This window comes from Sinocyclocheilus grahami, unplaced genomic scaffold (genome assembly GCF_001515645.1).
Source record: "Sinocyclocheilus grahami isolate Dianchi unplaced genomic scaffold, SAMN03320097.WGS_v1.1 scaffold27.1, whole genome shotgun sequence".
NCBI lineage: Eukaryota > Metazoa > Chordata > Actinopteri > Cypriniformes > Cyprinidae > Sinocyclocheilus > Sinocyclocheilus grahami.
The window spans coordinates 18979-37087 of record NW_015505206.1 but is presented as its reverse complement, the minus strand read 5'-3'; the positions used below and the strand labels follow the sequence as shown (position 1 = coordinate 37087).

At 37.3% G+C, this 18109-nt stretch overlaps 1 protein-coding gene across 1 annotated transcript in view; it reads left to right on the top strand.

The window, feature by feature from the left end:
• Positions 1–6654: 6654 nt before the first annotated feature.
• Positions 6655–18109, top strand: part of ngfra (nerve growth factor receptor a (TNFR superfamily, member 16)) — an 18061-nt gene continuing 6606 nt past the window's right edge. Inside the window, exons 1-3 of the mRNA XM_016254416.1 lie at positions 6655–7047; positions 14835–15057; positions 16306–16508. Coding sequence (XP_016109902.1) covers positions 6753–7047; positions 14835–15057; positions 16306–16508 — 721 coding nt within the window. The 5' untranslated portion in view covers positions 6655–6752. The remainder of the gene's footprint in view (positions 7048–14834; positions 15058–16305; positions 16509–18109) is intronic.

The window sequence follows — 18109 nt, the reverse complement described above, 5'->3', positions numbered from 1 at the left end:
CAATATGTGTGTGCCACAAACCTCTCACCATACACAGCTACTGTCTCAGTCCTCATTTCTTTAAATGTCTGGCCAATGTCCTGGATTCACACATACTAGCGGACAGATATCACTTCCCATTGATTACTTTGATTCATTAATAAAGCCTGAGAGTTCGAAAATGATCTTGTAGCTCCACTGTCATTGGTTTGATTAATGTAAGTGAATCTCTTAAATCTTTCGATCTCTCTCTCTCTCTCTCTCAAAAGTGCAGCAGAATTTTTTTTGTAACCTTGGCCAGATCTGTGCCTTGCCACAGTTCTGTCTCTGAGCTCTTCCAGGCAGTTCCTTTGACCTCATGATTCTCATTTGCTCTGACATGCACTGTGAGCTGTAAGGTCTTATATAGACAGGTGTGTGGCTTTCCTAATCAAGTCCAATCAGTATAATCAAACACAGCTGGACTCAAATGAAGGTGTAGAACCATCTCAAGGATGATCAGAAGAAATGGACAGCACTTGAGTTAAATATATGAGTGTCACAGCAAAGGGTCTGAATACTTAGGACCATGTGATATTTCAGTTTTTCTTTTTTAATAAATCTGCAAAAATGTCAACAATTCTGTGTTTTTCTGTCAATATGGGGTGCTGTGTGTACATTAATGAGGAAAAAAATGAACTTAAATGATTTTAGCAAATGGCTGCAATATAACAAAGAGTGAAAAATTTAAGGGGGTCTGAATACTTTCCGTACCCACTGTATATATATGTACATGTAGACCGATAGATAGACAGACAGACAGAAAGAAAGACAGATAGATAGATAGATAGACAGACAGACAGACAGACAGGCAGACAGGTAGACAGACAGACAGATTGATAGATAGATAGATAGATAGATAGATAGATAGATAGATAGATAGATAATGAGAAAAATATAGAGATATTATTTAGCTATATTGCTAGACAAGCCTTAGTTGGGTGACAAATGGACTGATCTTTAAATTCTCCATTGCAGAACGAGGTCATATCCATCCATAAATAAATAATGAAGGAGAGAGCGAGAGAACAAACAGATGGGCTGAAAGGGTTGTTCGACTGAATTGACACTTTCGCAGATCACCGTGGCCTGCATCACATGACCCATATGTTTACCCATCATCCCCCTCTTCTCTCGTAGAGCACTAGAGACCAGTCTGCTCTTTGCTCTTAGAAAGAACATTTACTGAGTCTGTCTGTGTGTGTAAATGAAGGTGTTACACAGTGATATGGAGAAGTGGTACATTGTGTGTAAGGCGTTTAGGAGCAATTTGTACCCACAACATCAAAGCTTATCAATGAAGATTAATTTATTATCCTTTAATCTGGGAACTGATTATATTTGAATTAAGCATAATTTAAAAAACAGCATTATCGCTGCATCAGCGATCTCAGGTTTGTCAGCACAACATGTTTGAGCAGTTGTTTTCGCATTTCTCAGACGCCTTGATTAAGGTAACCAAGTCATTAGCTTTAACATCACCTGCGCAACAAGAGCAAACATGACAAGAACGTTGAATGTTTCAAGGAGTGCTTCTGTCCAAAGTATGGCAGAGAGGTGAACACCTCACCCTCAGGCCAACCTTAGGCGTGAACACATCTGTCTGCCCAGTGTCAAATCCTTCCTGCTTCAAATGCAGATTGTTTAGGAAGGAAAATCATAAATATGATGTCATTAATGTCTCAATATTTTTTCATATTTCAGGATGCACGTTTCTCTTGAGAATGGTATCCTAGTGATCACACATTTTCAGCTATGTCACACTTTGCTCATAAGTCTGCAATTAGACCTCAGAGATTTCAATATGAACTCATCTACATTTTTCCATAAACAAATGATCAATTTAAATTATTCAACAGATGTCAAAAATGATTTTTACAAAGATTACTGGATTACTTCTTTCTACTTCAAAAGTTCACATTTAGGCTAATTCAGTGTGTTACTTGCCATTATGAATTGTTACATTTACTAGCAATTTCTGAGTGAAAACTGTTTCTACACCATTTTTTTAATCAATCAGTTAAATGTGAAACATCATGAGGGTGACAAATGGCAGATTTTTAAAAAAGTCTCCTGAGCTATGAACGGATGAAATATTCCTCTGTAAAACAGCTGTGGGCCTGTTTTTGTTTCATGTTTGTGGTGTTTGATGAAAAGCTGTCCTGTGTTCCAGGAATACAAGAACATTTCCAGCAGAGATCTATCTGTATGTTTTTCTGCCTATCTCTGTTTGTTTGTTTATTTATTTATCACCATGAGAATAAAAGACCAGGGACACACATGAGAGACACATGCCGGAGAGATTAGAAACCCACTTGTGCTTGTGTGAATACCTCAGCTTGATAATATCTTACCCTTACTGCATGTCGGACCAGTCTAAAGAAGAAAAACTGTCATTTCTAAACAGTACGTGGAGAACCGTTAGATTAGTGTGCTGGTGATGACATTTCTCATGAATGTGCAGATGTGTATCTGCTGCTCGCTGTGAGGAAACGCTTTCTTTCTCAGATATTATCTTCATCCTCAGACAAATATGGCTGGTTTATTTGGTGTTAACAGCTCTAACTTGTAGATTCCGCCTTTAAGTGTTTATGTAGAAATAAAAGAGTTCCATTTTTGCTGTACTGAAGCAAAAATTATGTTTTTGCCTTCTCAACCTATGATGTCTTGTTCACATCCTGTTCCCATTCCTTTGCTGTCTGTTGTAAGATCTTGGCTGTAATATAAAAGAGGAGTTGAAAGTCCAATAGAATAGTTCAGATTTATCTGTCAGATCCTTTTATGGTAATGATATATTATCTGCAGGACATAAATTGGTCTGAACAGGTTTCAAATTGTATTGCTTTGTGCAACAGGGGGAATGAATACTTGACCTTCTGTTTCCACACGAAAGCCCAGAGGAACATGTTTTTGCTCAGAGAGGCTTCTCAGTTATGTTTCACGTAATTGTCAACTTTGTCTCAGATGTTTCTCCTAGAATTCCTTAGGAGATCATGTGGTCTTGGAAAATTGAATGAAAAATCTCAGACTTTTGATTATACACTATATTAGCAAATCTAAACTTAGAGACAAAAGTCTCTAAATTTAATCTTACTACTGTGTGGTAGAAACAAAGGGATCTCATTTGTCATTTTTCTTTTCTATGAGGACTGTTAAGATCAATTCACACAACTGACACAGACCAGCGCTGACAGCTGACAGAGTACAGTACATAATTTCTCAGACTTTTTAAGATCCAACAAATGCCGATTCAACGCGTTAAATCAGCGAAAACAAGCGCCGAATAATGGCATCAGATACAAACGGGTAACACACTGATCAGACAAAATTCGACAAATGTGTCTGTTGCCTTCGTTGGCATTTGCTGGTGCGGTGTGAATTGACCTTTAAAGAGAAATTTAGTTGTCTGGGGTGTTGGGAGACAGCCAGAGACCCCCATAAGCAAGAGCTGCCATGGCTGTGACCAGGCATTTAAAACAACTTGGTTTATAGAAGATCATCAAGCATAAAGCGCTTCCTCTTCCTGTGAAAACAAACCAAAACCAAACAAACATTCCTATTGTCCTCTCATCCTTGCTTTCTCCTCTCCTGTTATCAGAGTGACACAAGATCTAGGGACAGATATTTAAATCCCAAAATTTGCAGGGATTACGTTACAAACCCTTAGAACTTCACGTCATCTAAAATGCCTGTCACACGTTTTTTTTTGTTTGTCCTACAGTAAACCCTGATTTCACTGGAAGCCTCACCACACACAAACCCTCTGAATAATTTAAAGCTTTCCAAATAATTTTTCATCCCAATGTTTTATTTTCATACAGCATCTCAAACTCACATATAGGAAAAACTATCCATTAGCAGTGCCATTTACCCTGTATCAGTGCTCAACTGCTGTAGAAAAACTGGGAAATACGTAACTTATGGTAATCATAGCTTTTTGAGCAAATCATCTGTGCCATGAATGCCACGTGACTAATCACTCTCCTAAAAATTTTATTGTGACAACACTGATTGATTCAAGACACAAGAATGCATACAGTCCCAAACCCTTCACTAGAGCTGCGACTGTCAGCAGCAAAACATCTATTCCATGAGTTCAAGGACTGCTCATCCAGTCCTGATGGTTAATGGTATATGAGCTTGGCTCGCTGTCCTCAATGGAGGCTCGAACCCGAGGCTCGGTTTGAGCTCAGAGTTCACCCCCCCCCATTGACAGAACTGAATGAATAGGCAACTACCGAACTTTGGAACTTCATAATATGAAACATAATGCTGCTTGCAAAAAATTATCCAGTAAAGTCAGAAAAGTCTATTATTTTGAATGGCCTTCTATGGACCCTTTTCACATTTCCAGCTTTTGCAGAAGTCATTATAGTTGGGTAAACTACCAATGTGGTGAATGAATACATTTTGCATTCCTATTTGCGCCAATAACAAAATAAAAATTAACAACAGAATTTCCATGACTCATGTAGCAATGTTAACTAGTTTTCTGTAATTTAAGGCAGAGCAAAATAAAACACAAAGTAAAGTGTCATAGATGTACATAATTGAAAAAAGTTTGCTATATGTTAACGTCAATGTCACACTGTTAATATCTGTGGAAAAATGTCATCATCGCCTGTAAATAAGGGGTCCATTGAGAAAGATGCTCTTTGCAGCCATAGTTATGACATCTATCAGCAGGTGCAAATGAGACGATGGTGTGGAAAAACCTTTGGACTGCACAGCTATTCTGAAATCTGAAGTCTGTTTCATATCGGGTCTGAAAGCAACTAAACTCAGATGCATTATGTATTCAGTAATGCCAAGTAGACTTCAGAAATCATTGCCATACTGAAATGAAAACACACAGATCTCTATAACACAATCTAGCACACCATTCCTTTCCTTGATTACTAATTTTTCCACTTTGTCTTTTTCACATGTCTCCCCTCCTCAGTTTTTCCATGCCTGTAGTATCTTATTATTACTATCATCACTGATGAATTATAATTAAAGCACTAAGGACGTAATAATTTAACCTGAGGGGTCATTATTAACAGCAGACGGGCAGGTTGAAGCATAAAGCGCTTCCTCTTCCTGTGAAAACAAACCAAAACCAAACAAACATTCCTATTGTCCTCTCATCCTTGCTTTCTCCTCTCCTGTTATCAGAGTGACACAAGATCTAGGGACAGATATTTAAATCCCAAAATTTGCAGGGATTACGTTACAAACCCTTAGAACTTCACGTCATCTAAAATGCCTGTCACACGTTTTTTTTTGTTTGTCCTACAGTAAACCCTGATTTCACTGGAAGCCTCACCACACACAAACCCTCTGAATAATTTAAAGCTTTCCAAATAATTTTTCATCCCAATGTTTTATTTTCATACAGCATCTCAAACTCACATATAGGAAAAACTATCCATTAGCAGTGCCATTTACCCTGTATCAGTGCTCAACTGCTGTAGAAAAACTGGGAAATACGTAACTTATGGTAATCATAGCTTTTTGAGCAAATCATCTGTGCCATGAATGCCACGTGACTAATCACTCTCCTAAAAATTTTATTGTGACAACACTGATTGATTCAAGACACAAGAATGCATACAGTCCCAAACCCTTCACTAGAGCTGCGACTGTCAGCAGCAAAACATCTATTCCATGAGTTCAAGGACTGCTCATCCAGTCCTGATGGTTAATGGTAAATGAGCTTGGCTCGCTGTCCTCAATGGAGGCTCGAACCCGAGGCTCGGTTTGAGCTCAGAGTTCACCCCCCCCCATTGACAGAACTGAATGAATAGGCAACTACCGAACTTTGGAACTTCATAATATGAAACATAATGCTGCTTGCAAAAAATTATCCAGTAAAGTCAGAAAAGTCTATTATTTTGAATGGCCTTCTATGGACCCTTTTCACATTTCCAGCTTTTGCAGAAGTCATTATAGTTGGGTAAACTACCAATGTGGTGAATGAATACATTTTGCATTCCTATTTGCGCCAATAACAAAATAAAAATTAACAACAGAATTTCCATGACTCATGTAGCAATGTTAACTAGTTTTCTGTAATTTAAGGCAGAGCTAATAAAACACAAAGTAAAGTGTCATAGATGTACATAATTGAAAAAAGTTTGCTATATGTTAACGTCAATGTCACACTGTTAATATCTGTGGAAAAATGTCATCATCGCCTGTAAATAAGGGGTCCATTGAGAAAGATGCTCTTTGCAGCCATAGTTATGACATCTATCAGCAGGTGCAAATGAGATGATGGTGTGGAAAAACCTTTGGACTGCACAGCTATTCTGAAATCTGAAGTCTGTTTCATATCGGGTCTGAAAGCAACTAAACTCAGATGCATTATGTATTCAGTAATGCCAAGTAGACTTCAGAAATCATTGCCATACTGAAATGAAAACACACAGATCTCTATAACACAATCTAGCACACCATTCCTTTCCTTGATTACTAATTTTTCCACTTTGTCTTTTTCACATGTCTCCCCTCCTCAGTTTTTCCATGCCTGTAGTATCTTATTATTACTATCATCACTGATGAATTATAATTAAAGCACTAAGGACGTAATAATTTAACCTGAGGGGTCATTATTAACAGCAGACGGGCAGGTTGTAATTATCTTGTCATTCTGATGATTTTCCTCTGTCTCTTTTTCTCCAGGTGAGACGTTCTCTGAGACATTCAGTGACACAGAGAAGTGTCAGACGTGTATAGAGTGCACGGGTCTCATGCGCATGCAGACCCCCTGCACCGACTCGAACGACGCTGTGTGCGTGTGCAACTACGGCTACTTCATGAGCGACCTGACGCACCAGTGCGCGCCGTGCACCGTGTGTCCACGCGGTCATGGTGTGATGATACGCTGCGAGCACACCCACGACACGGTCTGTGAGGAGTGTCTGGACGACACCTACTCTGATCAGGAGAGCACGCTGGACCCCTGCCTGCCCTGCACCATCTGCGAGGAGGGAATAGAGATTCTCATGAGGAACTGCACACCCTATGAAGATGCATGGTGTCATGGTGAGAGAATAATACCCTCAAGAATATCATGTGCAAACACAATCAAAATTGAAACCAAATAATAGCATAAAATAAAAAAAAATAAAAAAACTGAATAAAAAACAAAAACAAAATTATATTAAAAAGGAAAATGATTAAAAATGATAGAAATATAGTTTATATACGGTTTGTTACAAATATAAGAAAAAAAAGTGTATATAATGGGTATTTTAGTTTTTCAAAACTATATTTCTGCATATTTAAGTTGCACATAAAGTGTGCACTTGTAGTATTTGTAGCCTGTGGTCAATCACTATGGGCAACTGCATGAACACTACAAGCAACTTGTTTGGCTGTATACGAGCCTGATCTCTCTAACACTCTTTCTAACAGCTAATTTCTCTCAGTCTCAGTCAAAATGTTTGCTTTCCTCCATGTGTTTAAGGATCAGTCTGGGTCATTTCCGTATGTGTCTGATTGTGGCCTTGCAGTTTAAAGGTCACAGTGTGGATACTCTGTGCAAAGCCCTGTAGTTATAGAGGTCACAGCAGTCCAAAAGGTCAAACCCAGTGACACATGCAAACACACATGTATAAAAGCAGGCATGTGGATCACAGTGATTTTACAACAGGTAATAGATGTTCTTTTACCTTCTTAAAAGAGAGAGAGAGAAAAAAAATCCCTGTAAACCTCATCTGGCTTTATGGTTTTTATAAAAATTTGGCGTTCCAAAAAAATTCAACAAATAAAAATAAATAAAGAAATATATAAAGAAAAATAAAGACTGTTGCAGTTCCATGTTGTGCCACTAGTTGTGCTAAAATGGCATAATATAATATAATATAATATAATATAATATAAAATTGTGAGAATTGTGTAGACTCCATGTTGCTATATGGAGTTTTTATATTGCTATATAACAATAGAAAAAAACTACACACAATTACAAAATAAAACATCAAAATAAAACAAAAATCACAAATCAGCTTGATCGACTATAAAAAATTGCACTTATACAGGCACAAATGAATTTTTATACCTTTAGTTTACAGTGTGGAATGATATAATTATATATTATAATATAATATAATCAATGTACTTTATTGTCCACTTTATCATCCACACACTGTGAGGAAGGCTGAAGGCTGAAATGCATCAGTGTGCAGAGTTTTAGGCATTTTTATGATGGCCAGAACGTGAATAAAGGCTTTTTAACTTTTTTGGACCAGAAAAAGTGTCTTGAATTATTTTTCGTAATAGTTGTTTCAAACCCAACCAAAGAGCACCTTCTCGGATTATTTAATGAGGTCCTTGATCAGCAAGTAGTGCTTCAAGATGTCTCCTACCATACTTTATTGACCTTCTCAAAGTCCTTCATATTTCACAGACTAACTAAAATGCGAGCAGGTGAATGCTTGTTTCTGTTAGGACTGTGGTTACCAAAGAGACACTCTGGCTGTGGCCAGCAAGTGAAATGATGGCCCTTTTTCTACCTCTTTAACACTCACGCTCAACTAAACACACAGAGAAAGCTCTGTTTTCATGGCTGGAGAGGGCATGTAATGTGGCGTGTCATTGCATTAGTGTGCTAGCGCTTGGGCGGTGGGACTGTCTGATGTCTGAAGCCTGGGGCTGTATGTGTGTGAGGGTCATTATGGCTGCTGCTGCTGACGAGGATTGGGTGGGCTGGATCTGTCAGTTTGGGGTTTAGTGTCAGCCCTGGTCCTTTGGTTCATCTGTGTGTCACACCCAGATTAACATCTGTCTCAGGTAATCTGATCACAAATGGACAATGCTAGCTACAGGTGTAAACGGGGGTCCAAACAGCTTTGTTATTGGATCACTCAAACCACATTTAGAGGTAGCTGAAAAATGCACGTGATCGCATGGAATTTCTTGTGTAAATGCTAATGTGTCCTGATGCATCCCAGGCAACAAAAAGGTAAAGTCCAGTGGCAAAAAAAATTAATTAGCAAAAAATTGATTGTTTCCAACCAGGTTTCCTGAATGTTTTTCACACAGGCAAACTCAAACTTTGAGCAGTCCAGAACCGCAACCTCAAAAAACAGAGCAATGTTTAGAAAGAGCAACAGCCACATACAGTAGTTAAAGCCTTTACTTATGAACATACCAAACTAATTTCAACAAAATACACACTTTTATCTGATTTACAAAGTGAATGTTTGCTAAAACAGTGTTTAAGGTGTGTGACTTGAAGTGCTCTGCTGTGTATTTGGGGTAGCATAATGTGTGTAGCATAAGGAGATATCTCTGCAGATGGAACCTGTAAATCATATAGCATCTGCAAGTGCTGTCAGGACTGGCACACACACACACACACACACACACGTTCAGCTTCACTGGCAGCAGTTCCTGCTCTCATGTGACTCTCATCAGCCTCTTTCCTGTGAGGAGAAGAGAAAAGAGACACAAATGACACAAATAGAGAAAAAATAAGCAAAGAGCTGAAATGTGACCTCTAGTGTTGTGTTCCCGTTAACTTATCAAATCACTGTTTGCTAGTTTAGTTGATTTTATTTTATTTAGTGTAATTGTATTTTCAAATTTAAAGATGTCACATTATTTGACATTTTTAATTATTTTTGTCTTTGGCTTTTGCATACTTACATTTGGAAAAGTTTGGGGTCAGTAAGATTTTGTTTTTGAAAGAAATCACAGAATGTACTCAGCAAGGACACATTAAATTGATCATAAGTGACAAGACCTTTATAATGGTATCATTAACTGTTCTTTGACATCCTGAAAAAAAATGTATCACACTTTCCACAAACATATTAAGCAGCACAACTGTTTTCAATACTGATAATACTAAAAAAGTTTTGTGAGCACCAAATCAGAATGATTTCTAAAGGGGAAAAAAAAATCAGCTTTGCCATAACAGTAAAAAAAATTTAAATGGTAGTGTGTATACTTTTAAAATCATAACTACATTTAAGTTTGCAAACTACTTTTTGTTATTAACTTGTAGTGTAGAAAACTAAGCTACTTTTTCATTTGACTGTAATTCAACTACTTTATTATTAGCTTGAATAATTGGAAGCTACAATTTCAAAATATCTCCCACAACACTGTCCTGAAGATAATATGATCATCCTTTGTGTGTACGGTTGCAGCACAGAGCAGCCTTGTTCTGCCCTGTCACACATGCACACACACACAGTCATAGAGATCCTTGTGTATTTCTGTACAGATGACCAACCCCCGCGAGCGCCACATTATTGTCCTTAAAATGACCTTATACGTGACCTTTCCTGCTTCTCTCTATCCATCTCGCTCGCTGTCTGTGTATCTCTGACCCTTTCATGTCTATTTCTCTGGTGGGTCAGTCATTTCTGTGCCCTTTGATGAGGGTGGCGCATTAAAAACAAGCTCTTTCATGAGAACGACCACAGTAGGAGTCAAAGGCACACATGCCTGAATGACCAGTCTCTCTCCACGCTGGTGGTCCATGATTCATTTCCTGCAGCACATACGGACTTAAGTGGCATGTGTCTGTCTGTGTGTGTGACAGAAAGAGAGAGATGTGCTGAGCTCTTTCCTTTGTTGGATCGATAAGGCCGCTGGAGTTTCTTACTCTCGGGTTTCAATCTGTGACCTCTATTGCAGCTACTGCATCACACACACACACATACAGATACAGAGTGTGTGAGTGGAGTGGAGCCACTGCTAAATTTCTCCTCTCCTCCCGAAGAATTGCATTGCTGTTCTGCACCAACTCTACTCCAGGTTTCATTTCCCACTCCAAGTGTTATTGTTTTGTCACATCGTCACTCACTTGCTCAGATAGATGGCTGCAGTGGCAAAGAAAACACTGTTCATCTTTGATATGACTCATTATGCACAAGTGTTATTTTAGTATCATGGATTAGATGCATTTATTTAAAGGTTTTGCAATGTACTTTTGTAATTTTATTAGTTTTATGTTTTAATATTTTTATAGGCCTATGGCTTTTTAAAATTTAATTTTAGTCATTTTAGTTCTTCATAAACTTCTTTCAGTTAGTAGCCCATGCGATTCTATTTTTCATTTGAAGTGTTTCATCAAATATTGATATATTATTTCAGCCATATTCTAATTACTGAAATAATTGTACTTCATTTAATACTTTTACTTTGAGTTAACAGTAACAATACTGATATAGAGAATTATATATCACATTTCTTACTGGAGATCAATTTTACTCAGTCTTTAGTGGTTATTTAAATTGAGACAATCTACTATTATTTTAATCTCCAATCTGTTATTTAAGAGATTAGAAAGTTCTTTAATGCCTAGCTAACTATCAGAAGACACTGTATGTAAATCCAGTTGCGCAGGTGTTACTGTGCTATTAAAACTAGGTTATTCTATGGTGTTAGTGATGTAATTCACATACTTAACTTTCATGAATTCTGTTGAGAAACCATGAGAAACAAGCGAATAAAGACTGAGAGAGAGAACTTGAATAATCAGAAATGCTTATTTCAAGAAATTCAAAGCATTATTATTGGCCCGTGTCTCCTGTTCTGGGAGAGCTGTGCATGGAGGGAGGGGTGTGTGTGCTTTTCTATCTAGAATGTACATTTTTTTCTGCACAAAAAATGATTTTATGTCAACATGGAAGGAGATCTTATGGGTAGTTATGTTTATAGGGCGACCAGAATGCATACTCAGCATTGTTCTCATTAAACAAAACAAAAACTGATTTTTGTTAACTAAAATAAAAATAAAAAATAAATTACCTGGGAAAAAGCTAACTAAAATAAAATAGTGTTTCATAACTGGGACTAAAATAAAATACAAATCAATTTTACTTGGCATTTTATAAAACTAGAGCTAACTATGGTAGAATGAAAACTAACAAAACCTAAACTAAACTGAAAAGACAAATTTAAAATAAAATGTAAATTAAATCTAAACAAACAAACAAAAAAAACCCTGCATAGATAAACAAATAGCCTCAAATTGAAGAACTTCTCTATTTATATATATATTTTAAATAACAAATCCTTGTTTAAGACAGATTAATAAGTGTGTGCACGTACGTGTGTGTTAATGCCTCCTGCTAGTGTAATTACTGCAGCTAATCAGAGCACTTAACAGCAAAGCTTCTGTTCATTTAGCCATCCAAGAGAGAGCACTTTCAGAAATCGTTTAACTTTTAGTGCATACTCGTTCAGAAAACAAATGAATGTTTCCTTCAAGAAAGAGGGAGGAGACGGGCTGGGAGAGGTCTTGAGAAGACTGACAGCTACTTAGGGAGAGACAGCAAGTGAAAGAGACTGATAAAGAAAAGAAAGAGGGCTGCTGCACATCTTTAGATGGCCACCAGTTTGAAAGGTGTGCCAAAGATAAGAAGACTGTGTGTGCGTGTCTGCAAATTAACCTATAAAACAATGTTCTTTAATTAATTGTTAAACAGCTCACAACTAAGTCACTTCCATTATGACTTTAATATTCAAACATGACTCATATTTTACAGACACTTCATAGACTATAAAATGAAGCAAAAACAATAAGCTAGTAGCTGTGGAACAGAGTAGCTGGTTTCTAGCTGGTTCACACCAAGGACGATAACTGTAATGATAACAATATCTATTAAGTTTTAATAATAGACAGAGACTTCAATCAGGTTAGACGTCATACTGAATATAAAGGGGTCATGAACTGCCTTTGTTTTTTTGAGGCCCCACTTATAAAGTTATCAAGATTTTTACATCAAAAAACATAATTTAGAAGCCCACTGCATGATTGGCTAATAGTAGTGTATGTTTGATAGCCTACATTCTTCACAGATGGACGCTGCTGTGAATTAGGTTAAAAATGCACAAATACTCAGTACATTTCAAATGATCTGTAATAACAGACAAAGCAAAAGTTACCTTGTAATAAAAGCAGTTACTCACACTTGTGTTGAGAACATTACTGTCTGATCCAATATAGTCAGCACAGTATCATCTTTTAGTTTCAATCTTTCTGAAAATTCTGTGTCGAATTGTGCCTTGTTTGTAAATGAATCCATGGTAAAATTAAGTGAACACACAACCAAGCTTTTACTGACGTGGTCTGGAACTTCATTAAAAATAAAGTTAATCAAATAGAGTGTATCATATGGTTTCTGAGTAGAGCTTTGTTTGCCGCTCTTGTCATTCTTGTCATTTACCTACTACACTATTACATCATAGATGTTTATCCACACTATTACATCATAGAGTTACACATTCCACAAGCTGTCATTTTGCAGACTGGCTTCAATATAAGCTGTTTTTAGACTAACAACAAAGTTTTGAGTTCTGAAACTTACAGGATGTTTTTATAGTAATGACCTCTTATATGTCAAAAGATCAAGGGAATTGATTTCTCAGTTTATGACCCCTTTAATGCAGACGAAAACTAGGCTGTGAGGGATAGACTTGCAGTCTTTACACTGTATAAAGGTCCTAGATCATCTTCTCACACCTTTTAAAAATGTTTTTTGTGTACTGAAAGTTTTTTGGAAAGATGTTTTGTTAGCTGAATAATCGGCATGTTGTTTAAACAACAGTACTATCCATTGAAAGCACTGTACTTCTATTCCTCACAGTCTCGTTTTCATTCCTGTGTGCTACCCTGTCTAAGGTCTATAGGGAAGTCCACACCACACCTATGACGATATCGCTGGAATCACTTTTAGAATGATTTTTGGCTTTAGAACATAGTGGCTGGTCAATAGCCAGCTTAAGCTAAATTTTCATACTGTGGTGAGATCAAAGGCAAGATTAACAGCAGTTTCCAAATCCTAAATGTTTTGTCCATGTTAATCAAGAGCGCTGGTTCTTAAACGGCACCTTCAACTTTATTTCCTCCTTTAGCTGAGCTTCTTGTAAATCAAACCAAAGTTCTTGCAAAGAGGTTCTCTGTTTCAGCACTGCTCAATCAGTCACGCATATGGCCGCTCTGGAATAGTTCAGCTGAGAATGAGAATGTTTTAGACAGTCATGGCAACGTGAAGACCTCCTGCTGAGCCAGATCGAACCCTGTCACCACCAATTTTACAGCCATGAAAGATATGAACCATAACAATCTCCTCGATTCTGGACTCTTTTCTTGAGAAAGAGCGAAGAGTTCAACAGTAAAACAAAGGAAAGTTGTATGTGTGTATAAGTGCAACAGTTGGGTTCTATAAGTAAAAGCCATTTATTTATTTCCTCCATAGAGATATTTATTATGCTTTCTATTCAAACTTACTGAATTTATGACTTAAAGTCAATAGCTTTATATTGCACCATCATTTGCATCATTACTTCACTGGATGAGTAATGTATTATTAATAGTTTTAAGTACTTAGATTTAAACCAAAAGTTTGTAATGTGATTAATCTCAGAGCTGGTTCATTTGGGTTTTAATGATTATGGAGAAAATGAATAGGAAAAATACTTCCGGCACAAAGGCCTCAAAGGCCTCTGAAAAAGTGGACGGCCACTGTTGTGCTCTATTGGGAGCTGGAAGGAATTTATGGGGGGGGGTTGCCTTTGTATAAATTATGCATCAAATCAATAGAGAGAGGAAGAAAGATAAAAAGACAAATAGTGCCTTTAGTGGGTGAAAAGGGCTATATATCATATAACACCATCCAGACAGCCATTGGTCAATTTCACAGCTTCTACTAACAGACTCATTAGGTTCAGTTCAATATCCCATTTACATTTTAAATTACATAAATAGTTTGGATGTAACAGCAGATTGCTGAAGTTTTCCACATCAGTTTGCATCTATGTCCAGTCATTCAGAGCTAATGTATGTGTGATTGTCTTTCTTTCTTTTCTAGATCCGTTGAGTCCTACCTATCCCGCTTCCACTAGTGATTCCAGTTCGTTCGTCACTGATCCGAACCGTTTGTGGAGCCCCAACCCCGGAGGGGACGCCACCACACCCAAACCCAGCCCCCCTCATTTCATTGGGAGAGGGCTAAACGAGAACCTGATTCCCATCTACTGCCCCATCCTTGCAGCGGTCGTAGTCGGCCTCCTGGCTTACGTCATCTTCAAGAGGTGAGCGACAGAGAGGAAAAAAAACTTAAAATAAAGACGTAAGAACAGATTGAAATGACTGAGGACAGTGATAGGAGGTGAATAATTCAGGCCTGGTCTTAATTTGCAGTTTATTTTGAGATTAACCCTCATGCTGTGTTCTAGTCATTTTGACCTGTAGAGGATATTCTTTTTCTTGAAAATGCTACTTAATGTTATCACATTGTGCTGAAATTGTAGAACAACTGCAACAAGAACTGCACAATTTTCATAGTTTTTTGGGGGATTTTCCCCCACCATGTTACACTTCTGGTGTTCCCGGTCAAAAATCGCTTAATATCTGTCATTTTGCTATATTATGACTGAATCTTGGATTCAATCTTTTTGTCAACTTGTTTTCTTTTGCATTTCTCTTTGGAACCTCAGTTTTTGTGTGAATATTGACACAATTGTACACAAATAATGTATTTTTTATGCCAGGTGTATAAGCTCAGATCAGTGTTGCAAAAAGAAATACAAAACCTGTTCTAATTGAAAGAAACCAGCTGACAAAAACATTAAATGCAATATTTGGTGATAATGATAAATTTACAACCATTTTTTACAAGGCCCTTGAAGCCTTTATGTATAATGCATTATAAAAGTAGTTTTAATGCATCAATTATGCCTTGTAATGCACCTTATAATGCATTGTATCTCATGATTGTATTGCATCTCATAAATAATTGTAACAACAGTTAATACATTATAACACTTATACTATGCATTTTAAATTCAGTTGTACTTATTTATGACAGGATATAATGTATAACAATACACATTATGAATAATTATAATGCATTATACCCTTTAATAACCCTTTATAATGCATTATAAATATAAGGCTTTAAGTAAAGTGTTACCAGCCTGTCATTTTTGACTGGTAACACCAAATCAGATAAAGGATTTTCAGCATAGCACAAGGGTTAAGTCATTTTTAGCTGATTGTTTCAGCTAATTATGTTTAATAATTACTTTATTACATTACTGTATGTGATATGTTATTTATATTAACGTAATCACAACAAACTATTAATTAAATTAAATGATTAAAACAAATCAAATTAAATTACATTGAGAAAAATAGTAATAAAGACACATATTTAAGCATATTAAAAAACACCACTGTGCAAACATATGTGTTTGTTGTTGAAATTGAAATTGAAATCGATGCTTTCCTCTCACTCATTACTTTTATTTGTACTATACATGTGCACCTGTGCCTTCCAGGTGGAACAGCTGCAAGCAGAATAAACAGGCAGCTAATAATCGCGCAGCCACAGCCAATCAGACACCATCTCCAGAGGGAGAGAAGCTGCACAGTGACAGCGGCATCTCAGTGGACAGCCAGAGTCTGCAGGAGCAGCAAGCGCAGACACAGACGCAGGCGCAGGCGCAGGCCCACACACAGCTGCATGTAGCAGAGCAGATCGGTAAGATCACGAGCTAAAGACAGGGCTAAAGAGGATTATTGTCTTTTCTGCACCAGTCTAAATAAAAAGTTAGTTTCAAACACATTGTCCTCTAACGCAAGCTTTTGGTTGAGCCAGTGTCACTTTGCACTGTGTATTTTACAGATATACTCCCATACTTCTAATTTCTCTTGTGTGTATCTTTAGTATCTCTCTCCCTGTCCCATCTCTCCATTCGCTCTCATATCTTTTTTTACGTTCCACTATCTTATACACTTGGCTTTTCCATGTAAGGCCAGGTGTGGATGATATAGTTGACATGTTTATCATTCAGATCTTAAAAGGAACACACAAGTCGAGAACTGCATAGATATACTCGCACACAAACCCTGAAAATAAACCCAAGAAGTACTTTCATACATTCCAGGGAAATCTTTAAATCACTTGTGTGCTGTTCAATAATATTTAAAAGACCACGAGACGGCGGCGATTATAGTCCACTAGTTCCTTTCGCACAGGACTAACGCCATGGGGACGAGACAGGGAGGGATTACAGCTCAACAATAAAGTGGCCATGTTGATTCAACCTGCCGCAAAGTGCAGGGAAGGATGTCAAACATCTTCACTGGGGACAAATGGTCTCTGTTGGAAGAGCATTAAATATATGCATATCACTTAATGAAATTGATTCAGCACAAAAAACACATTTAAAGGTCCAGTGTAACTTTTGCGCCACTATAGTGGATCCAAAAGGAACTGCAGATAATAACAGTTTTAGCAAAACTGATTTCCCAAACACTCAATTCATCTTGCCTTGTTCAGAGAGGAAAAAAAGATAGAAAGACAAAGCAAATCCAGCAATGCAAGAGCATAAAATATCTACAACGATGTGCTATATGTTGACTTTCTGAGGCAACAGTCTCAGAAAAAACCTTTAAAACACAAAATAATTAAAGGATTAGTTCACTTCAAAAATGTTCTGATCGTTTACCTATGTCATCCAAGATGTTCATGTCTTTCTTTCTTCAGTCGAAAAGAAAGTAAGGTTTTTGAAGAAAACATTCTACGATTTTTCTCCATATAGTGGACTTCAATGGGGATCAATGGGTTGAAGGTCCTAATTGCAGTTTCAATGCAGCTTCAAAGGCAGCTTCTTGGCCCCAGCCGAGAAATAAGGGTCTTATCTAGTGAAAGATAATAATTTATATCCTTTTTAACAGGGGCGCTGCTATGCTTTCTGGGCCCCCTGAACAGCATATTGACTCGGGCCCTGGTTTTTAACTACAAATGCTCACCTTACACTATCTCAACTTCACACATTGCGTAATCACGTTGGAAAGGTTATGCGTGGTTAGTTCTTTGTATGTGTACTTCTGTTCAAAATGGTAGGGCAGGGCGAAAAACTCAAGCTCACTTTCTTACGTAACGTGTGAGGTCGCGCTAGTGCAAGATGAGCATTTGTGGTTAAAAATTACAAGGCCTCTCTCATCTTTTTAAGTGGGAGAACTTGCACAATTGGTGGCTGACTAAATACTTTTTTTCCCCACTGTATATACATTTTTATTTTTTATTTTAAAAAGACAGATCGTTTCACTAGATAAGACCCTTATTCCTTGGCTGGG